General features: G+C 36.9%; 1 protein-coding gene across 7 annotated transcripts in view; it reads left to right on the forward strand.

Moving 5' to 3' along the window:
* The window catches only part of ATE1 (arginyltransferase 1), a 163755-nt gene that overhangs the window by 100208 nt on the left and 36682 nt on the right, over window positions 1–26865 (forward strand). For all 7 annotated transcript variants that reach the window (XM_041745811.1, XM_041745812.1, XM_041745806.1 and 4 more), the window contains one exon: window positions 18870–18990. In XM_041745811.1, the coding sequence (XP_041601745.1) occupies window positions 18870–18990 (121 nt within the window). The remainder of the gene's footprint in view (window positions 1–18869; window positions 18991–26865) is intronic.

The raw sequence follows: 26865 nt of genomic DNA on the forward strand, positions 1-26865 counted from the left end.
CTCTAGATCCTGGGAGTCTTGCTGTTAAACCCAGCCTATGTGTGTCTGTTACTTGAGTCAGATCCTGCTGTGCTGTCTACTTGCTTGGGTTGCCTTTAGTTTCTTGAACTGTCTTGAACTGATGTGCTCAGGTTAATCTCTGTAGTTTCCATATATGGCCATCCATAGTCTGGACTCTTTGTCACGGGTGAAACCTTGGTTCTGACAGCACCTTTAGAAAGTCACTATTTGGGGTGTCTGGGTGGCTTAGTCGGTGAAGTGTCTGCCTTCAGCTCAAAAGTCCCGGGATGGAGTCCCACATCTGGCTCCCTGCTTGGCAGGGCATCTGCTTCTCCCGCCACCTCTTCCCTGCTCATATTCATTCTCATTGTCTGTCTCCCCTCCTCCCCCAATAAAATCTTTTTTTAAGAAATCACTCTTTTATATGTTTAATTTTGGAAAGATGGAAATGTTATCTCTTTCATAAACCCGTATCCTTCACTATAATTTTCACTAGAATGCTAATGCTATTTCTTTCATATACTGTACCCTTCACTAGGTTTTTTTTTTTTCCACTAGGTTTTTTTTAAGATGCCTTTTTATTGAGGCAAACTATACATACAGAAAAGTGCACAAAAGTGTAGCACCCTATGGCTATCACAAGATAAACACACCCATGGGTCCTCATTGTCTACTGGATATTGAAATTTCTGTCTCTGGTATTTATTTTATAAAGGGCCAGATAGTAAATATTTTATGTTTACAGACCATATGGTCTGCCTTTGTAGCAAAAACAGCCATAGAAAATACATAAACAAATGGGCATGGCTGGCTGTGCTCTAGTAAAACTTTTATTTATGGATATCAAAAGTCGGATGTCATATAATGTTCATCTGTCATAAAGTATTATTTTTCTTTTGATTTATTTTTGACCATTAAAAATGTAAAAACCATTCTTAGGTTGTGGGCCATATGCAAACAAGCAGCAGACCAGTTTGGACCCATGGACATAATTTGCTGACCCTTACTTTACAATATGGCACTAACCTACTTTTATTTTATGGCCCTGCTAATCCAGTCTATACACATCTAAATTAACATCATTATTATCTTCATCATCTAGCACATTCTCCTGCAATCCATTCTCCTGCAGTCACAAAACCCAGTCATCAGGACAATTTGCTATGTGAAGTTCAATGATAAAATTACCATGGTGTTTCTAGAATTACATATTACCAATTTAGGATACAAATTTTAAAATTCTTAACCTATGTAAATTTAAGCTTATAATATATGAGGTAATAACCATGAGTTACTCCGTAGTAGTTTATAGATTAAACCTAGATAATAGTGATTGATTACCTTTGTGTACTTTTTAAAAATTTAGCTTTTCTGATATTTAACAGTTTTAAATGATTCTAAGTTTAAGGGATTATATGGTATAGTTTATTAGTCATGAAATAACCTCTGTTGTGAGTCCTTTTCGGTATTGTTGAAAACCATTTATCATCACCCACATGTAGTATGTCAGAGGAAACAAATACTTAATTAAGCTCCCATTTACAAGATCCACTTTGAATGAAGCACTTGGAAGATCTTGAGTGAGTAGGTCATTCTGCTAGTCTTCATGAGGTAGATGTAGGCTTTGTCTGCAAGGGGATTTTTGACAAACACTTGCAAAACTATCCTGCCAGATGAAATGTGACAGTTTCTAGAAGAAAGGGACAGAATACTGTGGGACTGTACACAGATGCCTCGCAGAGAAAAGTATGTTTTGAGTCTGATTTTGAAAATTCTGAAAAATTTTGAAAATTTCAAAGCCTACCGAAAAGTTGGAATAGTACAGTAAACACCCATACACCTTCACGTAGAGCCAGCCTCCAGTTATCAACATCTTGCCGCATTTATCTTACTGTATGTATACATATGTCATTTTCTGTCTGTGTATTTTTTCTGCTGAACTATTTTAAAGTTTCAGAGATATGACATTTCTTCTCAGCACTTCAACATGGGACTTCTAAGAACGAGGATACTCTTGTACTTTATACCATGGTCATGCTCAAGAAGTTTAATATTCTTACAGTAATATAATCAAATATAGAATTAATATTCAAATTTTCTAGTTGTCCCGATACCCTTTATTTTTTCCCCTCAATCAGAGATCTTATCAAAGATCATACATTTTATTTCATTTTATGGAGGTTTTTGGGTTTTTTTTGTTTTGGTTTGGTTTTTTAGATTTTATTTGAGAAAAAGCACAAGCAGAGGAAGGGGTAGAGAGAGAAGCAGTCTTCACTCTTAGCAGGGAATATATGTAGGGCTCGATCCCACGTCCCCGGAATCATGACCTGAACCAAAGGCAGACACTTAACCACCCAAATGCCCTGGGTTTTTAAAGTATCATTTAATCTAGACCTGTTACTGTTTTTTTTTTCTTCACATTGACATTTTTGAAGAATTCAGTGCCTCATAATTTGAATTTGTGATTATTCATAATTCAGGTAAAACTTTTTAGTCAGGATACTACCTACTGAAGTGATGTTCTCTCAGTCTCAGGATATCACAAGCCTGTAGAGCTACTTTTTCCCCTTTGCAGTTTATTGGTAATCTCTGGGGTCATAGAGACTGAATATCCTGTTCCCTCAACCTGTTACCCAGGGATAGAATCTTTTTCTTTTTCACAATGTCTTAGGAACAGTAGGTTTTTTTTTTTTTTAAGATTTTATTTATTTCTTCATGAGGGACACAGAGAGGCAGAGAACACAGGTAGAGGGAGAAGCAGGCTCCCTGTAGGGAGCCTGATATGGGACTGGATCCCAAGACCCCGGGATCACGCCCTGAGCCAAAAGCAGATAGATGGTTAACCACTGAGCCACCAGGTGTCCCATGAAGAGTAGATTTTAAAAACATATTTCAAAATTCCAGTTATTGGCAAATATTTAAAATTTAAGTATTTACACATTTTCTTGATGAAATACAATTGAAAGTTGGATTATAAATATATTTCCTTACAGAATTTAAACATTACCATTTCATCAAGAGAGAGCAGTTAAGATCAAGTTTCCAAAGGCAAGGAGCTGAGTTCAAATCTCGGTTTCATTCCTTCTTATATGTACAGACGACTAAGCTACAGTGTTTCTATCTGTAGAATGGGATGGTTGTGAGGATTAATAAGGTAGTATGTGTAGTGCAGTTGGAGTATTGCCCAATTCATAGTAACCACTTTGATTGGCTCCTTAAGATTTTAAGTACTAGCTTATTGTTAGGATTTTAGTAAGAGTAATATTATTTATTTAATAATCATATAGACATAATCTTTATGAAAAATTAGTGACTTCAGATTATAGAAAAAAATTAGACATTTAGTTCTTTTACTCAAATTTATATGAAAATATAATTAGTTTCTCTTTTGTTCCCAGTGCAGTTGATTTATTTTAGTTTTTATACATTTATATATGCATTTCAGTTAAAAGTGGGTATTTTGCTAAAAGTGCTTTGGAAAGCTTACGTTTGTCTTGTGTGATGCTTTGCAGTCATCCTGTAAGTACATCCTACTATGGGAAGGAGGCTCAGGCTCAAGAGACTGTACTGTTCCCCAAGATTAAAGTTAAATAATTGGATGAAAGCTTAATTTATTTAGTGATAGCTTTACAAATCCACAGCTCAAAAACACATGGTGAAGTTTGAGGATAGTAAAAACTCCTTTGTTAAACAATCTGTGTGAGGATGAAATGAAGTTATTAGCAAGTGTGAAAGTTATTAACTATTAGGATTATATCAAAAACTCTCAGAGGCCAACTGAAATTGATTCCCACTGGACAAAATATGAACAATTTGAGCATCAGAAAGGATAACTGCAGTGTATTGAAACACATTAAATATCTTTAAACCGGGGAGCTCATAATGATACAGCAGAATCATTACTAGAGTTTGTGCTGTGTCCCACATTGTATTACTCAGATACTGCATCACCAGGAGCTGACAGTGCACCTGTAGATAGATAGCTTCCAAACATCCTCAGTGCTCCACACTTTTAGGCTCAAAACTATACAGATACCATACTTCAGGCTCTGCCTAACAGTAACTTGTCAAAACTATACTTTCCCACATCTGGAAATTGTAGATTTCAGCTTTAATTTTATTGATACTATTTCCAGAGAGTTCTGATATGGTAAACTGACAAGATAATTATGCTATTTGATTTTACCAAACTGTTATTGATAGAAAGATGATGATTAGCTCCTTAAGATTTTAGAATAATGTATTTTTTTGTGTAAAGATGCCATTAAAGAAGAATTTTAATGGTTTAGCCATTGAACTTTCCCTTTATATGCATATATTTTTAAATTGAGTTCTAAATAACACTTTCAGACATGTACAAAAATATGAAAAATTCTTAAATATTTTTTGTGTTTGGTGCATATATGGCTTTGTAATGGGCTAAAAAAAAATGGAACAGAGGCATTAATGGTTACTATGATCCAGAGGAGCTGTATAACTCTAAATTTTATTCTAATGACATGGTTGAGTTTGGACCAATATGATATTTTAGACTGAATGTCTTAGAAGAAGTCAGAATTCTCAAGTTGTTGAGATTATTTGGTGTTTGTAACAGAAGAAGTTATTCACAATAATTTGTCTAAAATTCTGTGACTGGACTTGATTTGCTCACCCTGTGAAAAATTATTTAAGTTGAAAATCATTGTGTTCATCATACTTCTAGAACTGGTCATTTAGAAAAGGAAGAAATATCTACCAGATATGTTTTGAGTTTGCTGAAGTGTGGGCTGTTACATGAACCTTCCTCCAAGTCCTTCCTTGCAGAGACACAGAATACTGATGACATCCAAGGGGATAGGATGTAAATTCTACCCTGACTCCTACTGCTACAGTTGAGAGGGGAAAGGTTATCCTTAAACTTGAAGCATTTAAGTCATTTGTGATGAATTTTCCATCAGGCAGAAAAAAAGGAATGATTACCAAAGATCACACCCTTGGGATAAATATGAGGTTATAGCTAACTTCTTATTTTCCTCAGGGGTGTAATTAAACAGACTTTTACGATTAAGGTTTTCAGGCATTGAAAAATGTTTACTGGAAAAAAAATTGCTTCAGCTAGAGACATGATCAATCAGATACCGCTTACTGACTTTATTAAAGCTGTGTGTTTGTCATGAACTGCTTTCAGCATCTGTTTGACTCAGGGCATATCAACTTTAAAAGGAAGGTTGAAAAATAAAGACAGTTACATATTTCTAAAGGGCCCAGATCCTAAATGATTCTGATTAGGCATACTTTCATAAATGAGAACTTAGGATGTTGCTGACACTGTAGGTGTTCATGCTTAGGTCTGGTTTTAGCTTGGGAATTTTAACAAATATTAAGATTGAGCTTCTAATCTTGGCTTTACCAGTATTTGGCCTTAAGTCACTTAACTTTTCTGTCCCCCTTCCTTTTTTAAATATTAAAATGAAACTAGATACTAACTAGGGAGGTCTACAGCCCTTCTAGTTTTAAAATTACCTGATTGAGGGTACCTGGGTCACTCAGTTAAGTGTCTGCCTTTGGCTCAGATCATGATCCCAGGGTCCTAAGATCGAGCCTTGCGTTGGGCTCCCTGCTCAGCAGGGAGTCTGTTCCTCCCTCTCCCTCTGCTGCTCCCCGTTTGTGCTCTCTCTCTCTCTCTTTCTCAAATAAAATCTGGGGAAAAAATTATCTATTTTAAGAAATACAGCTTGACACATTCAGTTTAATTGAATAAGTATTCGAATAAGTATTTATTGGGAATTGAGTCCACATATGAATTCTACATAGGCACAAGGAATGCAGAGAAGTGATGTCCTCCCAGCCCCCTGGAAACTCCCAAACTGAAACTGAAGAGGGACCTGGGTGTGGGGCAGGGTTTGCAGAAGTAAGAGAAGCAGCTTGTAAACAGACAACTCTAAGAGATGATATTGTTCTAGAAAAGACTTCTGCAGAAATGCAGATAACCACTAAAGACATCAACCCTGCACCTCCCAATCTAAAATAAGGGTCCCTATTATACTGCTTGAAGTGCTTTTTCATCATAGCACTTGTCACACTTCGTAATGGTATGTTTCTGTGTGATTATTTTCTTAAAGTCCCCTTCCTTTCTAGACTAGAAGGTCCCTGAGAACTGAAACTGGCAAGTTACTGTTCACCGTGGTGTGCACAGGACCTTAGCAGAGAGTCTGGGAGACGATAGACATTTATTAAGTACCCATTGACTTGCAGGAAAGAGAGTGCAGGGGATGATTCTGCCTGAGAGGGGGAGTCCAAGGAGAGCTTGGGAGAGAAAGAGGCAGCATTTAGGTTCACAGGAAGCATTTAGACCCAAGTGAGTAGTAAGCCTGATGCCTGGATGTGAGTGCCCTGGTGTGAGTGTGCCCAGGAAAGAGAGTATAGGCTGACAACACATCTTGTGCCATACACTCAAGGTGCCTGGTCTGTCTAAGCCAGGGAGCAAGAAGTCTAGGATTCTGTGCAGGCTAATAAACATGTGAGCATAGTATGATTATGCAAACATATGTGTGTTCTCCTGTCATTAATAAAATCCAAACTCATTTAAAAGCATTCATGAATTTGTACTGCTTTTTATCTTACACAGTTTCTCATCAGCCATTAACTAAAATCACAACAGTATCTTTAAAAGGCCTGTGATCTTTTTTTTTTTTTTGCCTGTGACTTTTTTTTTTTTTTTTTAACTTTAAAAAGGGATTATCTGAGCAGCCCAGGTGGCTCAGTGGTTTAGCGCCACCTTCAGTCCAGGGCGTGATCCTGGAGACCCGGGATCGAGTCCCACGTTGGGCTCCCTGCATGGAGCCTGCTTCTCCTTCTGCCTGTGTCTCTGCCTCTCTTGGTCTCTCATGAATAAATAAAACTTTAAGAAATCTTTAAAAAAAATAAAAAAGGATTATCTATACTTTACTATAGATATTGGAGAGCCTGTAAGGGGTTTTAAGCAGAACGATGACACAGTCCATTCTCTGTTGGCAGTAGGAGGGTGGATGGATTCAGTGCAGGAGAACTTGGAGTCTGCCGGTTGCTGTGGTCCAGCTGAGGACGTCTCTGCCTCAGGCAGGGGCAGAGCCCATGACACTCCCTGCCACTTTGCAAGCAAAAGCCTCAAACTTGACAAAGCAAACACCTAATCTGATTCTTCTTCCTAGTACAGGGAAGGCCAGATTTAATACACAGACACAGACACGCACACATGCACAAATATTCATGAATATTTGTGAATATCTAATCTTTAACAGAAATTAAACAGCTTTGGGTTTTACATTTTCATTTTCTCTTATTGTCTTTGTCTTTGTCTTTCATTCTCTTTTTTTCTTCATCCTTTTCAACTTATGACCCTTCAGTTTGAAATTAAATTTGGGCTGTAAGTTGACTCCCTGAATCTTTTCTTCACAAGCCTTCTTTGTATTTTCTAGAAGAAAAAAGATTAACCCAGGGTTTCCAAAATAAAAGCAAAGATTGTGATTAAAACTGAATTGGAATCTTTATTCTCTATTATTTGCTAATAGTAAAATAAATAGCCCAGTCTTAAGGAAGCTTTAACATAAGTCCCGGAGCCTTTGCAAACCCTTGGATTTTAATTAAAGAAACACAGAATACCATCACTTTCTGTTTGTCAGTGGAAAAAATATGTATTTTTAAATTTTCAAAGCTTAGCCTAGCAGCACATGGAGTACATCTGTTGGCTCTCAGAATTTGGGGAACACAAATGGATTCAGATGTTTAGGCCCTTTGTCTTCACTGGTCTCTGCTCACCTCGCCAACTGAGCGTGGCACAATCCAAACACAGTTTCTGAAAACAGAGCAGCTAGAGTTACTTCTCAAGCACTCTCTTGGGGACTGATAAAGTCAATCTCTGTTTATGTAATGAAATCAGGGAGCAAGGGGTCTGCTGTAGTACTTTGTGGATGGGATTGCACTGGTGTTGTCTTTCAGGGAAATGACTGGATTTAATAAGCCCTTGTTCTTACTTTCTCTGGAGGTACAGCCCACTCTAATGGATTATTTTGAACTATTTTTGTTGATGTAGTTTTAGAGCTTTTCTTTAAGCAATTGGTTTTAGTAAAATCAATAGGTTTATCGTGGAAAAGTTGAGATACTGGTATCAACTTTACCTGATAAAGACTTTTAAATGTCTGGTAAATCTTTCTTCTTTGTTCAGTGCTACTGGGGTTTACTCTGTGTGTGTGTATGCGTACGTGTGTGCGCGCACACACGTGTGTGTGCGTGTGTGTGTGTATTTAAATAATACTGTCTTTTTAGTGTTCTTACATTTTAATTTAACTTGAACTTTTAAAATAAACTGTGCTGGTTTATCCTCTCCTCAAATACTCGCGAAATCCTTCGTATTTTTCAAAATATTTATAAAGTATTCTTGAGAGTAAAATCTCATAAAGATCTTTGCTTGGGGACCAGAGTTCAAAGGAAAGTCCGTTTGGTTTTAATTTGAAAACTGTAAAAACAAAATACCCTCAAAATGGCAGGGTGTGAATTGGTAACTTCAATTTTATTGCAATCTGCCAAGCCCATCCCCAGATGTTTCCAATTAAAAACCAAGAATGCTAACTTGGGTGAATATCATATGAAAGCATTTCTTTACTTTTCTCTGATTTTTTTTCTGAGAAAAATAAGTCTCAAATCCTTTAACTCTTATTAAAGAAATAACTTCTCATTTGCATGTTTAAACTCAATATAAAGACAAATGTAATATTATTCAAAGAGAATTTTTATATGTCAGATTTGCAAACATTTGCAGTCCTGAATGCACATGAGTTCATATATATCTTCTTATAAAGGCCAAAAAAAAAAAAAAGGCTTTTAAGTGATGTTGGAGCCCTTTAGAAATTAGAATCCTTTATTTCTGGGTTCGCTATAATCAAAGAATAGACCTTTTAATACTGTACATTTATTTAAAAAGGGGTAGTTAGTGTTAAGCTATTATTTTTTACTATACATTCAATAGTAAGAAGTGCTTCTGTAGGGATCTAAGAAGATGTAAAAACATAAAGCAGAATGTAATTTTGAAATTGTCAATTTCATGACATTTCTCCAGATAATACCACGTTACAGTAGGATCCATTCATGAACTTCAAAGTTACTTCGAATATATCGTTCTGTATTAAGAAGAAAGATATATGCTGGTAATAAATTTGAATTTATGGAAATGGGCATTTGTTCAGAGAAAAGATGGAGCTAGCCTTTATAACTAACCTAACATTTTGAAAGGAAAGCTGAAGAGACATTTATTTTTGAAGTGTCCACAAATCACACACAGGATCACTTACTAATCTGTGGAGCTGAAACGGTTGTTTCCCATTTCATTTCCTATTTGGTGAAATTATGACGGACACGTATTTGGGAGCTCAGGAGGGAGACGGCCATGTAAGTCTTGGATCTATTTGTGCTTTTGGTAAGTGCCCAACTTTTTTTTTCCAAACATGGTGCTACTCAGGCTGACACGCTACAGAAGATACCTCTGGTTGAGAAAGCTGGTTGTCTCATCCTTGTGTTTGACCAGCAGCTTGTGTATAGTCCTCATTCTTCCAAGTATCACAGCCATGTTGCAGCTCTTTCGTGCTTCCCCGGCACCTTGCGCCAGCTCCCCTGCATTTACCCCTGGCTACCATAGTTACTGAAACACGGCTTCCCTTTTCCCCCAGCAGATCGTGAGTGCGTCACAAGGCTCATTCCATCCTTTCATCTTTGATGATGAGTGAAGTCTGTGCCTTTTGAACTGAGTTGTGATTTTTAAGGTTTTTGGAACTTACTTTGAAAATCCTTTAAAAATATTTTAAAATTTAGGTATAGAAGGAGGACGGGAATCATAAGTTTAGTTCTAAGTTCATTACCAGAACCGTTGAATTAGATCACTACCATTACCTGATCTTACTGTTTCATTTGCACAATAAAAATGGTGTCTGTTTTCATTACCTTTGTCATTTATTCTGAGATTGAGCTCCTGTGACGTGCAGAATCATGAAGACTATGTTTTTTTTTTTTTTTAAGATTTTATTTATTTGAGAGAGGGAGAGCACAGCAGGTGGGGGGAAGACAAAGAGCGAGGGAGAAGCAGGACTGCCTGCTGAGTGGGAAGCCTGACATTGGGGCTCAATCCCAGGACCCCGGGATCATGACCTGAGCCAAAGTCAGCTGCTCGGGGCACCCCATGAAGCTATGTTCTTAAATGCTGAGAGGGCTGATTGTCCTTGTTCCTTGTCATCACCAAAGTGACACTGCTGAACTCTGGGTAGATGAAGAGGCTTTCTCTCAAGTCATGTTTCCTCCTCCTCTTCTAAAATGAAACTTAGTATGAAAAGCTATGCATTTCTCCAAAAGAAAGTGTGTGCCAATGAAATAAAGAAAGGAATATTTTCAGCTTTGAGAGGGGGAAAAAAACTAAATTGGCATCAGTAGTTTCTAACCTTCTTGAGTATGAGAACTTTTTAATTTCAGTAACTCTTCCAGATCCTGCCATGATAATGTACTTTGAGTTTGAGTCTTCAGTGATAAATCACAGCATTCCCAAGGTTGGGAACTGTTCCTATACAGTAGAAAGGAAGTGGAGCTGCATCATAAATAAGGGTTCAGCAAACACTGGTGGATCCGTGCATGCCATGTTAATGTGCAAGAAGACGTATTTAAGTGACCTCCACTGTGTTTAGGGAGGGAAGTAGAAGAGGCATGGGCCCAGTGTCCTGCATTCATTGTTTGTTCATCCAACAGTTATTTACTGAGCGGATTTGGGGATATGTCAGTAAACAAATCAGACTAAAACTCCTAACCCTTTGTTCTAGCAGTGAGTTTCCTGTAGATCTAATAAATAAGTAAATTAACAAGAGTGTTAGAAGGTGGCAAGTCTTATGGAAGAAAAATAGGGGGGATAGGTGGGGTTCGCTGAGATGACATTTCAGCAAAAACTTAAAAGTGGTTGACAGTCCCAGGAATATCTGTAGGACCAGAAGAGAAAACAGTCAGAAGCCCTGAAGCGGGAGCAGGCTTGATGTGTTCTGGGAGCAACAGTGTGGCCAGGGTGGAATGACGAAGAGGGAAAAAGTCCTGGAAGACAAGCTAGAAAGGTAACAGGGGCCACGTTCTAGGGCCTTGTAGGCTGTGTTGTGGCTTTGGGTTTTACTCTGCCTCTAATAGAAGTGTGGCAATGTAAACAAATACTCCATTTTAAAATGAATTGCCGGTAGATTTAATGGTTGCCAGGGACTTGCAGGGAGAGGGCTTGGGAAGTGACTACTAATGGGTACGGGGCTTTTTTTTTTTTTTTTTAGAATGATAAAAATATTATGGAATTAGGTAGTCATGTTGATTGGGTAACCTTGCAAAATATACATAAACACAATGGAATTGTACACTTTAAAAAGGTGAATCTTAAGATATGTGAATTGCGTCTCAAAAAAATGACCAAAAAAAGGATTGATTGCCATGGCTTGCTAGAACCTTTTTTTTTTTTTTTTTGCCCTTCCTCCATCTACTTAATGTTGCTTTTGCCTTCAAAGATCCAGGTTTCTAACTAGTTATACCTTAACTTAAGGGAAAGTCTCTTAGTGTTGTTGGGTGTGTTTTCATTAGAAATAAAGAATGTTAATCTATTTTAAAGTATCCTTGCCAAAATTGTTAATGATTGTGAAATCAGATTTTTCCAGATACTTAACCCTTTTTATATGCTCTTTATATACCTGTGTCACTTTTATTTGGTAAGAAATGAAAGCAAGATGTTTTTAACCTCTAGTTATCAAAATGGATGTAATATTTAATTTGAATTTTGATTAGTATGTTTTGCTTAACTAAGCTAGTCTCCTTATAGTTTATTTTGTGATTCTTTTATAGGGTAGAAAATTAGATCAATATGATAATGTTCTTCAAATTATGGTCTAAAGCATGCAAGTGAAAGGAATGCCTGTTCATTCCATTGACCAAAAACCAAAATTGTATGATCTCCTTTTCCAGAAGAAGCAGTTATTTTTAAAGGAAATCGAGCAGGAAATGTATTTAGCTAGTTTTTTTCCCCCTACTGTTTTCGATTTAACTTTGGAATTTCCTTGAATTTCAATCTATGACAACCCAGTAAAATCGATGGAAATATTATGACCATGTTTTAATTTATTCTCTTTTTTTTGGTGGGAGTATAAGTATAATTTAGGTTTTACAAGTAGTCTAAGTAGTTTTCTTTAAACAAAGTGATATCAGGGAATAAAATCATTAAATTGAATACTGAATATTGCTGAGCATTCTGAGCAACATATTCACCCTTCTTTGACAACTCAAAATGTAGAGGCACTTAGTTGTTGGTTGTTTTTCCTCTTGTTTTCCAGTCCAGAACAGTTCGTAAACAGCTACAGGAGTTATAACAGCTGGTGAAGCCGTAGCTCCCAGAGGTTGCTGAACATATTTCCCTTTAAGGACTTTGAATGGAGTGGTTATCCCTTCCCAGAAATACATAATTAATAGTAAGGAATAGGCATTCCATCTTCTAATTTTAGGCTTTTTAGAAGATCGATTTTACCTTTCCCAGGCTTCTTAATCTTGAACTGTATCATCCTCCCCCGGGGCTTCCCCTCTTGAAATAGGTGCCTTTGCTTGGTAACATTTCATGGGGTGCTGTCCTTTGGGGGGGGGGGTTGAGATGGTGTGTGGAGTCTGAAGCTTATCTTCTAAAACTATAGATCCAGTTGCAAGAACGCCCAAAAAAATTGTAAGATAAGCCCTGTCAGACCAATTACATTTTCAAAATTTTGAGTACTTGAGAAATCTATGGTAACTCTGATTTCTTCTTATTTACAAAGAGTCAGCACCCTAGGAAAGAATTAATCTGCTTTTACCTCATTGTTCCAGTATGAATGAATGTACTTAGAGGTTGATTAAATATTTTTTCTTCTGACTACAGGGAAAGTATGTCCAAATCCTTAAGTAATTACATTCTTAGCACAGACATTTCTCATTTTCTTACATTGGCTGCAAAGGCAGGGTAGATTTCAAGCCCCTGCGTTTTTCATTTGTGTGGTGGCGACTTTAAATTGAGCCTTAAGCACTTTGGTCTCCTAACGCTCAACCAGCTAATGTTAGAAATGTAAGAAAGCATAACATTTCAGAGTGGTTTATTTCATGAAACTTTTTGTATTCTTTGGTGGCCTGAGAGAATATTTGATATGAAACACTGAGATAAGCCTATACTTTGGAGAAAAATAATGTTTTAATCTAATCTTAAGAACTTGATTTCAGATGATGAGCATAAATTAAAAGTGTATACATTTGTGACTTTTCAGTGAGATAAATGAAGTATTTAAATAGTTAAAAAGGGACACCTGTGTGGCTTAGTGGTTGAGTGGCTGCCTTTTGCTCTGGTCATTATCCTAGGATCTAGTCCCACATCAGGCTCCCCACAGGGAGCCTACTTCTCGCTCTGCCTACATCTCTGTCTCTCTCTGTGTGTCTCTCATGAATAAATAAATAAAATCTTAAAAAATATATAGAGTTAAAAAGAGGGGTGCCTGGGTGGCTCAGTCGGTCAAGCGTCTGCCTTCAGCTCAGGTCATGATCCCAGAGTCCTGGGATTAAGCCCTGCATCAGGCTTCCTGCTTGGTGGGGGGCCTGCTTCTCCCTCTCCCTCTGCCCCCCTACTCATGCTTGCTCTATCTCTAGTGCTTTCTTTCTCTCTTTCAAATAAATAAATAATCTTTAAAAAATAGTTTAAAAGAAAGTCTCTGACCCACTGTTATGAACAAGTATTGCCTGAAAAGAATATTGTGAAAATTTAGGAACTTTGAACTACTGTACACAGTTATACTTTCTCCTTCTTCTTCTTCTTCTTCTTCTTCATTCATTCATTCATTCATTCATTATTTATTTATTTATTTATTTAAGAGAGAGGGGTTGAGGTGGGAGGGAAGAGGGAAAAAGAGTCTCAGACAGACTCCATGCTTAGTGAGTGAGCCCAACTCGGGGCTTGATGTTATGACCCTGAGATCATGATCTGAGCTGAAATCAGGAGTCAGACACTTAACCAACTGAGGTACCCAGGCACCCTCTTGCTATGTTCTTATGTTCGCTTTATCTTTGTCCAGGTCCGTCACTGCCAGTAGATCGTGAGTTATCTAGAGGCATGCATTTTTTTTAATTTTTAGACTTTATTTATTCATTCCTGAGAGACACAGAAAGAGAGGTAGAGACATAGGCAGAGGGAGAAGCACGCTCCCTCTGGGGAGCCTGAAGTGGAACCCGATCCCAGGACCCCGGGATCATGACGTGAGCTGAAGGCAGACGTTCAACCACTGAGCCACCCAGGTGCCCCTAGAGGCATGCGTTTATTTGTTCATCATTTTATTCCTAGCATCTAGTGTCTGTTGCGTAGTGAGGATTCGTTTCCTGTTGAGTGACTGAATATTTTTGAATGTCAGCGTCATTGCTAAATTCAGGCACTGGGTTCAGGTGTCTGTGGATGAATCTGCCTATCTGCATGGAATCTGTTTAATCCTTTAAAGACTTCTAAGGTGGACATTTGTGCCTGCTTCTCCCTCTGCCTGTCTCTGCTTCCCCCCCCCCCACCCCATTTCTCATGAATACATAAATAAAATTAAAAAAAAAAAAAGACTTCTAAGGTGATGCTTGACTACCTTCCCCCACCTTGCCCCCAAGTATTTGATCTGTGCATTTTAGCCAGTCATCATTCAGTTCTCCCTTAAATTAGAAAATGGTATCAACTGTATGTTTTGGGTTGCTTTTAACCTAAGATGATACATATATATTCTTTTTACTAACATTCTTGGGATTCTCTGCTTTTATGTCCTGCCATCACAATAGACAAAATACACTGTAACATTTTTATTAGTTTCCTTGTTCATAATGATAATATTTTTGTACTAAGTACAGAATTTTATTTTTAAGATTTTATTTAAGTAATGTCTATACCTTTTTTAAGTCTATACCTATTTTTAAGATTTTATTTAATGTCTATACCTTAATGTACTATATACATTAAGTAATGTATATACTTTATTTAAGTAATGTCTATATGGGGTATTAGATCATGAGGCTTAAACTCATGATCCTGAGATTGAGTTGCATACTAAGTCAGCCAGATGCCCCCTAAGTACAGAATTATAGAAAAATTAAGCAGAAAGAGCCAGAAGATTCTGCAAATGAAGAGCAGTGATAGAGGGATGGTTAGATCTACTAGAAATTAAATATAATATCAAGCTTTAATAGTTAAAACTGTGTGGCACTGACACATGAATAGACAGATCAGTATATCAAAATAAATAGAAAGTGCTGAAAGAGATCTAAATGTGTATGGAAATTTAGTAAGTTATCAAAAAGACATTTAAATCAGTGGGGGAAAAACGATGGTTCTAAAATGATATGAGGCCACTTGGTAACATCTGAAAGAAATTAGGTTAGATCCTTTTCTTATACCTTACACCAAAATAAATTCCAGATGGAGCATAAATGTAAATGTAAAATTATGAAACCATAAAAGTACTAGAGAAAACATGTAAATGTTTTTATAATATTTGGGTGATAGTGACTTTTAAAAATTATATTGCAAAACTCAGACACCATTTAAAATAGTGATGAATTTGACCACTTATCAGATTTCTACATGGTGAAAGAAAATGGCATACAGAGTCAAAAGACCCATAAACTAGAAAGTACAACATATTTTGCAAACAGTGAATTTACTTACTATATAAAGAGTTTTTCAAATAATAAGACCAGAAATCTAACAACAGAGTGGGCCAACATTATGGAAAAGGAAATACAAATTGCTTTAAACGTATGGAAAGCTTTGTGATGCAAATAAAAACGACAGTGAAATGCCATTTCTCAGATTGGCAGAGATTGAAAGTTTCTATTGTATACTGTGTTGGTAAGGATGTGGGGAAACGAACACTTCTGTCCATATGTTGCTAATGGAAATGTAAAATGGCACAACTTCTATGGAAAATAGTTTTATGCTATAAAATGTAAAAACCCTGACATGCATCAATTCCAATTCAAGGAATTTATCCTAGACATAGCCACAAATGATACATGTCCAAGAATATTTATATTTTCCCAAATGGTTATACCATTTTAAACCTGCAGTATCCGTGTTCTGCATAATCCAAATCCTTGCCAAAACTTGTTATTCAGTCTTTTTAATGTTAGCCATTCTAGTAGGTGTGCAGTGATATGTTACTGCTTCAATTTGCGTTTCTGTAACTGATATTGAATATATTTTCAGGTGCTTATTAGGCACTTATGTATATTCATCTATATTTGGTGCCTTTTTTACAAAAATGAATTTTTTATTCTTGAGCTAAGTTTTTTTTATGTGTTTTGGACACAGATCTTTTTTCCAGTATATGTTTTGTTAATATTTCCTATTAGTCTTGGCTTGCCCATTTATTTTCTTAAAAATTTTTTGAAAAACAGTATATAATTTTCATGAAGCCCAGTTCATCGTAGTTTGTGGTGTTTTGTTGTTGTTGTTGTTATGGTTAATGCTTTTTTATAATAGCTAACACTGAGAAATCTTTGTATACTCCAAGGTGAAGAAAATGTACTCCTTTTTTTCCTCTGTAAAAGTTTTATATCTTTACCTTTTATACTACTAAGCTTTCTTCCCCTCATCAGATTTTCAAAATGGTCTATAATCCAAAATGAAAATAAAGAAGATTTAAATGCATTGCTTTTCTTATTTGTCTTTTAAGATTTTATTTATTTATTCATAAGACACAGAAAGAGGCAGAGATATAGGCAGAGGGAGAACCAGGCTCCCTGCCGGGAGCCCAATTCAGGACTCCATCTCAGGACCCCGGGATCACACCCTGAACCGAAGGCAGATGCTCAACCATTGAGCCACCCAGGTGTCCCTAAACGCATTGCTTTAGACTGTTTTTCAGATTTGTCAATATGGTCAGCATCACATCAAGCTGCTGCTTTCTTTCCACCAAGAAAACAGTTTCTGAATTAATGGAGAGAATGATGTTGCTTTTGATAAGATAGACTTCATTGAATACCAGGCTTCACTGCACCTACTAATTGTGAATCCATCTTTAACAAGTCCTATGTTAGGTCCAATTTTCATGTTGGGTGAGTACATGGGCTGCCTGGAGCTGCCCCTTAGTGGTGGCCTTTTCAGCTCCAGGGCCGTGAGGCAGCAGCAATGCTGTGAACAGTCTGGGAAGGTCTAGGTCAGGCACCTGAGTTCTAGTCTCCCTCCTGTCATGCTTTCTCCCTTAGCCAGTAAGCATTCCCATCTCATCTCGAATATAGCCTGAAACATGAATTTTGAGGCCTCATAGAATCTGTCCCAACCCGCCTTTCCATTTCTGTAGTACCCCGCTACTTCCTGTTCCTCAGGGTGATCTTATACCAGGCCCCACTCTGCGTCCTCATTTATCCTGTTCCCTTCCTCTAGAGTGTTCTCATTCCTTTTCATCCTGCCCTAGACTTAACTCCAGTCATCTGTTAAATCCCCAATAAAACTCCACATCCCCCTTGACCTCTCTCCCAGCCTCTCCCGCAGGAGCTGGTTTGCACACACTTTCCTCATGTACACTCTTCCCCCATTTGCTTGCGGACTTCTGGATGCTTCGAGTGCTGGGAGGGTGTGGTGTTCCTTGTATATCTGAATGAGGCTTCCTATAGTGACCTGCACATAGCAGGCAGTTTACAGAGTGCCTGTCTGATGTAAAGGTATGTAACAGTGTTGGGTCTGTGGCAGCAATATTCTTTGTAAAGGGTTTTTGCACTAGATTGTGTTTTTCAAACTCTGAGGCTGTGACCCACTTGCCGTCTGTAAAAGCAGTATTTATGGTTCAATTGCATCATATAAAAAAAATGAAATGGAGTAGGATAGGAAGTAAAAGATTACATAACACGGGTAAACATTTTATAGTAAAAAGTTGTTTCTACTTCTATATTTGCAGTAATGTTTATTACTAGGTTATGATGTAAAGTGTATTTCTTACTGTGCATTGTGCTAGACAGAATTGGAAAACACCATACTGGATTTTAACCTCCATCATAAATTTTGAAATTCAGAATTTTAGAGAAGAGATACTTAAAATTTTAATTAACTTTGATACTTCTGAAAATTTTCACTGAATGATTTCACTTAATTTGTGCCATCTCCTGTTGATTATCTACCAAATTACCTATAGGCAAAGGATTTTTTTCTTTAGTAGCTAGTGTATAGTCTTTGTTTTATATTTGGGGTATATAATTGGATTATAAATTATAAATCATTTTTGCTAAAATGACATTTTTGAAGAAACTTGAGAGTGTTATTATCTTAGAGGTTTACCTATAATTTCTGTAATTTTTTTTTAAACTTTATTTACATTTACCAGTTTAGATTGTTCGTGGAAGTTTCTTGACAAAACAGTACTTTTTAATACATTAGCATGGAATGATTATTACCAACTGAGTCTACAAATGAAAACATCCTAAAATTCCATTTTGGAAAAGAAGTTTGCTCCTGATGTAAATTGTAATGTTGTCATACGTGAAAAGACATTTCACTTTGATTTCAAAACTGGGTATTCTCTGCAATCAGCTCAGCAAGGATTGTATATTAAGTATTTTTTCCAAAAGAAAGTAGAAACTCGAATCTTCCAGATAGTGATGCATCGCAAATAGTGATGCATTACTGTTAGAGAGTTTTTGAATCAAATGTGCATCTTGAGATGGCAAAGCAGTTCCTAGAGTTGCTTAGTGTTTACAGGAAAGCTGTTTCTGGTTGACTTTGTTTAAATTGGTCATTAAAATCTTTCCTAGAACTCTGGAGCCTTGTAACCAGGAGGTTACTATGTTTTTAATGTCTCTGTTTTTTTTTTTTCTTCACTTCTCTTTAGGGTCAGTATAGACCTTCTGATTTGTTGTGTCCTGAGACGTATGTTTGGGTGCCCATTGAGCAGTGCCTGTCTTCACTTGAGAACTCAAAGTACTGCCGTTTCAACCAGGACCCAGAAGCAGGTATGTTCAGAGCAGAGCTCTGCTGGGAATCATTGACAATGTTTTTGGGTTCCATGTGTGTGGCTTTGGCTCTTCATAAGGTCCGGTGGTTCTTTATTTATTGTAGAATATGCATGAGTGTGTGCATGTGTGGTGTGTGTATGCGTAAGACAGGGAGATACCAAGTGTGCATGCACTTGGTATCACCCTCACTTTTGGAAATAAATGCAGAAACCTTATGTGCTTCTGCTCCTTACTTACCCATCTTCTTCTGTTATTAGTTGTTAAATGCTTCGAGGGCTGATAACCACTTTCCATTTCTCTTGTTCCCAATGCATAAGAATTGTTCACTAGATGGTTTAGTTGAAGTAAAGAAGATAGAAATACTGACCACTTGGGCTGAATAAAGTTGTGGAATGGCTTCCTGAGAGCCAACAGGATGGAATGGGTTTTGTGACAATACTTTCTTATTCTTTTGTGTATGTGTGTGTGTGTGAGAGAGAGAGAATACTTTCTTGACTTTCTTACATTTCTGATGCTTCTCCTTCTCTGTCCCTCCTTCCCCCTCCTGTGCAGTCCAGGCCCAGCCATATTTGATCTCCATATTGCCCATATGGATACTCTGTGCACTAGTAGTAGGCACAGACTAAAAGTATAGCCACAGGCCCAGACTTCCTGTATTTGCCTCCTGGCTCCATCATCAGCCTGTAAATTTTGTGCCCTTAGGCAGTTTCATCATCTTCCTGGCCTCAGATTCCTGACCTTCAAAATTAAGGTAATAATAGAACGTACCTTATTGAGCGGTAATGAGGATCAAAAGAAGATAAACATGCTGAGAATAGCCCCGTATTATTGCTGAGTTGGTGGTTACTAGGCAGATTAGCATGCTGTGTCTCGTACACTGTGCCACAGACTTTTGTCTGCATCTGCCTTTATTTGATCTGATTCCTGTCTCCAAAAAAATGTGCAATTCTATTCACCTCCCTTTTGTCTAGATCCCCCCTCAGTTTATAGCAGTCCGCCTCCACAGCCCTCCCTGCATTCCACTGTGGCTTTGTTCATCACGTGTGAGTTGTGATACTCTCGTGATGGATTGCATCAAGTTCCTGTGTGTGGTTTTCCTCAGACTGAAGTTCCCGGGTGTTCCCCTGCGTGCTTCACTGGGTTCTGAGTCCTCCCAGCCCACCAGAGGAGATGCCTGATGTACAATTAGGAATAAAATATTTTTTATCTAGTCATCTGTGGTCTCATCTTGGAAAGAAATCAGAAAAGAGAAGTGGGAAAGGCCAGGAGAGGGGAAGAGAATAAATGGAAAAATCAAATAGGACAAAAGGGACAAGAAAAGAAATGCAGTAATTTCTTCTGTTCTAGGATGTACATTTTTTTCCTCCACAAATCAGGTTTTTTTTTCTTTCATGTTACATTGTATTTTGATACATCCTTGAAAAGCTGTTATGAATCAAGAGTGGACACTTCTCACACATGACGATAGTTTAGAATCTGATGAAGATGTGGCCCTAGGGACCCACTTGACTCATATGCCAGGCTCCCCAAGATCACCCCCAGGTTTCCTAGATATTTAGGTTCATAGGACAACTATGGCTTTATAGTTCTTGCACCTTCAATTGTTAATTAGAATTTCATTATTTATAAGTAAAATTACACCTGACTGATCAAACAGATATGTTGCTTAAAAACAGACATTGAATTTGTCAATTAGTGTTTGAGTCAGGCTCAAAGCAAAAAGCAATATTAAGTAGTTTGGAGAAAAACACATACTTTAATCCACTGTCCCCTCATAAATTTTTTTCCCCTTTTTGCAAATTTTCTCAAGGGCAGCTCAGAACCATTCCCTTATGGTGAAAACTTTTAACCATCTTCACTGCATTATTTCATGTTCACATACAAAAATGTCTAAGTTCCTTCCAACTAAATAATATGATTGTGAATTGGTTTCTGACTCCCAAACTTAAGACACGGTTGCACCTTCCTCCTTTTCTTTCCTTTTTGATCTATTTTAAAGGTTTCTTCTTTTGTATAATACCTGGAAATTTAGGCTATCACAAGCTCTCTCTCCTTGTTTTATAAAGTTGAAAAGATAATTGAATAATTTCCATGTATTGAAGGGACATTTGAGTAAAGATTCATTCATGTTAATAGGTTCTAAATTCATTTCCAAAGTAAGCACAAATGAGCATTTCATGGCAAAACTTGAAGTCTCATGTTAGCAGTATGACACTGATGAGTGAAGAGTACATAGCAAGTTCTCCTTCTGTAATCTATTAAATTACATTTCTTATGGCACAAGCTTTAGCTCTTAATATTCATTGTTTAGAATTCATTGACAAAAGTCAGAGGAGTAAATTCCAAGAGTAGTGCTTCAAAGAAAAGGAAGATACTTTTCCACATGCTGAATCTTTGGAAATTTCAAGGGAACACCATACAGTTTTATCAGTATTGAATATCACAGTCCAGACACTATTTGAAATCAGACTTCTATCCTGTGGTTTTAGGAAATTAAAATGCAGTTACATGCTGGAATGTATTGAGCATGCTGTGAAACATTGTCATTTGAGATTTAAATGGCAATCGTGAGAAACTACTCTCTTCTCTTGGGCCAGTTTTACTTTTACGTGACCCAAACTCTGACTCACACAAAATACAGAGCTTAATATGGACACCATGGTTAGTCGGCATGGTGCTTTTTTTTTTTTTTTTTTCCTCCACTAAATCGTGTTTCTCCTCCCAGCTGTTCAGTAGTTAAGTTTCTCTGGAGAAGGCACAGCTGATCACCACAGGTCTTTGTAAAACAGAGCTTGGCTACAAGGTGCATCAGGGCCACTTGTAAGAAAAATCACATTTCTCTCTATTCTGTATTGGTGTAAGCTTCTGGAAATCCTATTCCCCCCTGCCCTCGACCTCCCACTCCTCCACATCCCACATTTTGGAGGTTTGGGTTATATGGTTATTTGCTTAACTAGGAAATCTGCATAACGGTAAAAACCTGTTGTATTCGCTGCTTTTATGTATGGTGGGGGGAGGGCCTGACAAACTGAAGTAACTTGAAAAACTCTTAAGACGTCTTTTTGTTCATAAATAGGTCCTTTGTTTTTGAATTCAGGACCTTTGCTGACTATAAAGAAAGGATTTTAGAAGTTTCTCACATAATTTTTAAGTAACAGTCTATTAGATTGCTTATTGAATTGATAGTTGAATATGTATAGAATTCCAAAATTCTTCGATGCAGTTACATTTTGCTTTTCTTGTTTAAATTATCTTTTAAAAATATTTACTGGGAACAGTAGAAGATATATCCAAATCCATAAAACCACTGGTAAGAAATTGAAATGACCGTATTGTGTCTCTGTACAGCAGTAATCACTATCATTGTTTTCATGCTCTCCATCTGATCTTTTTTTTCTGCATATATCTGTGTACATTTTTTAAAAACAGAGCAAGAATCATGCTTCACACTTTTGTTTTTTTCTTTTGCTGAATGCTCTGTGTTGCTTCTTCCTTTTTAGTAAGGTAAAAAACTACTTGACCAGTGATTTGGGGATTCATCGGACAAATGCCACTACTTGGGTGATAGGCAGTGTCTAAACACAGATATTTACAAGCGGCATTGACAGAGTAAACCAGATGTTTTGGTTTTAGAACCATGATAAATTATAATTTGATTTGACTCTTAATGTTATACAGGTGTTGTACTATTTATTATTGGTAGTAAAAATCCTTTCGGTTTCAGATTTATAACAATTGACAGCTTCACTGAGCATATGTTATTTGTCATTACTATCCTCTGGTTCCTCCTGGTTGACCTCAATTGATCCTCAGGACATGATGGAATGTTTCATCATTGGCCCCCTCAGATATCATTTATTGTGAAAAATATGAGTGAATACTTGTTTCTAATCAGAGATTTAAAATAATTTTAGTCCAGATATTGCTCTCTCATTTTTATGAGTACTTATTTTTAGTATTGATTTCAAAGGAGTTAATTAGAATAGTCTTTATTTCTGTCTTGATAATAACAGCAGCATAGACATTTTACCACAGATTGGTCTAGATTTCACTCCCTCTTTTCCATACAAACTTTGAAATATTTGTAAGAAATTTCTGAATTTGTCTAAGTCATAATATTAGTAAAGATATTGAATTTAAATTTGCTGTAAAAATAATAGAACCTAATTTGTCTTAGTACTTTATGCATTTACCCAGGTTAGAGAATTTCTAGGACATTTACCTCTTTCCAGACAGTTTTATGAAAATCCAGTGTAAGGAGCTTTCTTGTAGTTTGATCCTCTGAAGTCCCAAGGCTTCAATATGTTATTTTATGTTGTTTTGTTTGTTTCTTTACTCCATTCTTCTTTTTTCTGGTGTGGCTCCCTGGCATTTTTTCTATACTTGTGTAATCTCTGTCACATATGCCCATAGAAAAAGCAAGTCCCACTCTGACTGTATATAAAATAATCAGGTTTAGAAAAGGTCTGACCTATATTTGCTTCCCTGGTTTTTCCAAGCCTGGTATTACTTCCTGAATACTGTGTTCATGGTCCCGCAAAAGGGCATACCTTAGCCACGATGTCACCCTGACCACTGGGAAATAATACATAATGAGAAAGCAGACTTACCAGAACTTCTGAGAGCCCCCAAAAATGTGCTGCAGTGGTAACATAAGTAGACAATGTCTTTCTTAATTATTATAGGTGTAGAATTAAGCTAGATTTGAGATTGACCTGTCTACTTGGAATTGAATGTTGGATACTTAGTAAACACACATTCTTTGTTGCCAGTGAAGATGGTGATCCTGGGATGTGTAGCCAGCTGGAGATAGAACCAGTCATAGTCCAGCATCAAAACAATATTTTGTCTTAGAAATTTGGCCTTTATATTTGGTGAATCAGGAGAATATGTTTTGGTTTGGAAAATATAAAAAGTTACAGTCTTCTAACTTTTCAGTTTACTGTCCTATCCACTTGAAAAAAATTTTTTTAAAGATTTTGTTTATTCAAAGAGAAAGAGGCAGAGAGAGAAGCAGGCTCCATACAGGAAGCCTGATGTGGGACTTGATCCCGGGACTCCAGGATCACACCCTGGGCGTGAAGAGAGGTGCTCAACTGCTGAGCCACCCAGGTGTCCCTATCCACATGAAAATATTACTTCATTATGTTATCTCTATCTTTTCCCAGTTAACTGTTTTTCAAAGATATCTTTTCTTATCCAGACTTTAGTGTAGCACTAATATGACTCCTGTTTAAAAATTGGAAACTAAGTTTCCCTACTTGACGTGGCTTTTTAATGAGGATGTTTAAGGAGCTAAAAAGTCTCTCCTGTGGTATTTGTGCATACCACTGAAGTATTATAACATTTTAGTATCTGCATTTCCTAGTAAAAAATGTACAACAGACTAATACTGAGGTAAACTTCAATGGTCGGCAATGACTGTTCTCATTTTTTTGAGACTAAAGCCAGTCTTGCATGAGAGAGGTTTTCAAAATACTGCTTTACAAATTTTTACCAGCCAGTCTTTGCTCAAAAAGGCATGCATGAGCAGTGAGCCAACGACTGAAAACTGTTGGAGCCCTGGCCAGAGGCAGGCTGCAATAGCTCTGAAAAAGCTTGAAGCAGACTCAGGGTTTCCATTTAGCTGTTAAAGAAATATTTCTCTGATCCTTTTCTGTTTTCTTATGGAATAGATAAATTTTTAAGTAAATAATTCCTTTTATAATCACCCAGTTTTTAAATTAATTTTAATTTCTAAATCATTCCATCCAGCAAACTGGAAGCTATCATGCTGCTTCAGAACATGTCTGTAAAACTAGTTCTGCCTAGTTCTACTGTGTGACATTTTACAGGGCTGCTTTGTTTGTTTGAATAAAAAACTGACATTTTTTATGTAATGAAGAGGTTGTCCAAAATGCCAGTTAAAGATTAAAAATAAAACCCATACCTGTTGTTTAAGTATAGGATGAACAATGATGTCCCCTTGAACATGAGCCATCATCAATTTTAAGTCTTTTATTTGATTTACTACTAAGGAAAAATGTTGCCAATTAGACTATGACTCCATCAGCTGTAAGATGCATCTGGGTTTCAGAAATGTCAGAATGTGTAAAAACATAGAGGAGGTGTGGTTCGGTCTGTGCACCATAATGCCTGGCAAAGCTTTAGAATATTTTAGAGACTTGTTTTTATTTGTTAGAGAGCTTTGTGGCATCTTAATTCAAGGCATTTAATATATTATAAATGGAGTGTACACTTATGTATCAGAGCTGGAAGCCATGGATTTCATATGCTTTTTTATAAAAATAAGATTACTGTTATTGATACATGATAACAATAGAATTCTTTTAATACTCTGATCCAGGTACTTTAGAAATTTTTGAGAAAACATGTAATTCCTTCACAAGGATACTATATTATAATGGAAGTAAAAATTTACTGCTATCCAGAAAGTGTTGAAATTCTTTAAGCATTGATGATTTCTGTGCATTCTGCTTTTAAACAAATGTTTAAAATTTAAAAACATGAATATGATAAAAGAATTTATAAACTTTGCTTAGCCAATAAATTGAATGATCTCTGACAATTGATGGAATGATTAAAGATTAAATAAGAAGGGTCAAAAGACAGGGCATATCCCAGGATGTCAGTCCTTTTCATCAGCCCTAAATAATGTTCAATTAATTGAACGGTTTCCTACCTTGTGGATTATCAGTTAATATTCTAGGTTTAACTGGTGCCTCTGTAGTAACAGAATATGAATCATCAGCTTAATTGAAAAAAAAATTCTTGAAAGATACTTGGTGCTATATTTTGGTGCTATGTTTTGGAACTTGCATCATTTGCCAGTTGTAATACAGTTGTCTACTAGCTGTTGGAGGAACTGACCCAAAGACAAACATAACAATCCAAAGGTTTTTTTTATATTATTCACACCCGGTTTCAATATAAGAATGAAGTCTCTGCCTTTGCAAGGTATTTTTAAACTGTTTAGATTCTCTTTTGTGTCTGTTAATATTCAGTCTCTCTGCAGAAAAACAAGCTATAAAATGAAGGTGTTGAGAGGGTCTGTTTATTTTATGAGTGTTCTTTTATGTGATGCTAGCAAAATTTTTTAATATAAACATGGAAACTGGGGTAGAATTCCTGTTCCTGTAAGAAATGTATTTTCCTAGCTGCCATTCATTTGAAATAGACAACATTTATGGAATACTTGACTTTTTCATGCTCCATGGAGTGTTCACTGATAATGAAATTTGTCCGAAAATAGGAAGGATGTGTTGACAATCGGGAAGGATTTTACTAACCACTATCAAAATAAGAAAACAAGAGTAAAAATTCTTATAATGAAGAGACACTTAGCCTGCTTTCCCTCCAGAAGCAGATCCTGAAACAGGCTTGCATTCCTGGGAGCAGGAGTGGGGGCTGGAGAGGGTGAACTAGAAAAGGAAAGAGGGAAAGATAATGGAATGGTGTGTGTGCACAGTGCAGACCAGCACTTCAGTGACTGGAGCTCAGTCCCTTGAGAAACCTTCGGGCATATCTCAGAATTGGCTGCCTGAAGGACCACAAGAAGATGTCTGTGTCCCCTGGCTTTCACTGTCTCCCCTGGCTTTCACTGTCCACTGGCTGATGATGGTCTCGTCTCACAGGGTGCTAATGCCTCTGTACTGTGCATTTGCACATGCACAAATGGAGATTAGGCTGCTGCATCTGAAAGGGAGAAGGAAGACAGACCTTGTCCATCTGCCCATCACAGAACCATGCACATTAGTCATGGTATGAGACAGAGATGAAGCCTGGGAGATAAGAGTCTAAGAAGAATGCCTAAGAAGTCTAATGTAGAAGTACAGATTGAGATGGCATGTCCCTAGTGTCAGCTGAACATGT

Source organism: Vulpes lagopus, chromosome 2 (genome assembly GCF_018345385.1).
Source record: "Vulpes lagopus strain Blue_001 chromosome 2, ASM1834538v1, whole genome shotgun sequence".
Classification (NCBI taxonomy): domain Eukaryota; kingdom Metazoa; phylum Chordata; class Mammalia; order Carnivora; family Canidae; genus Vulpes; species Vulpes lagopus.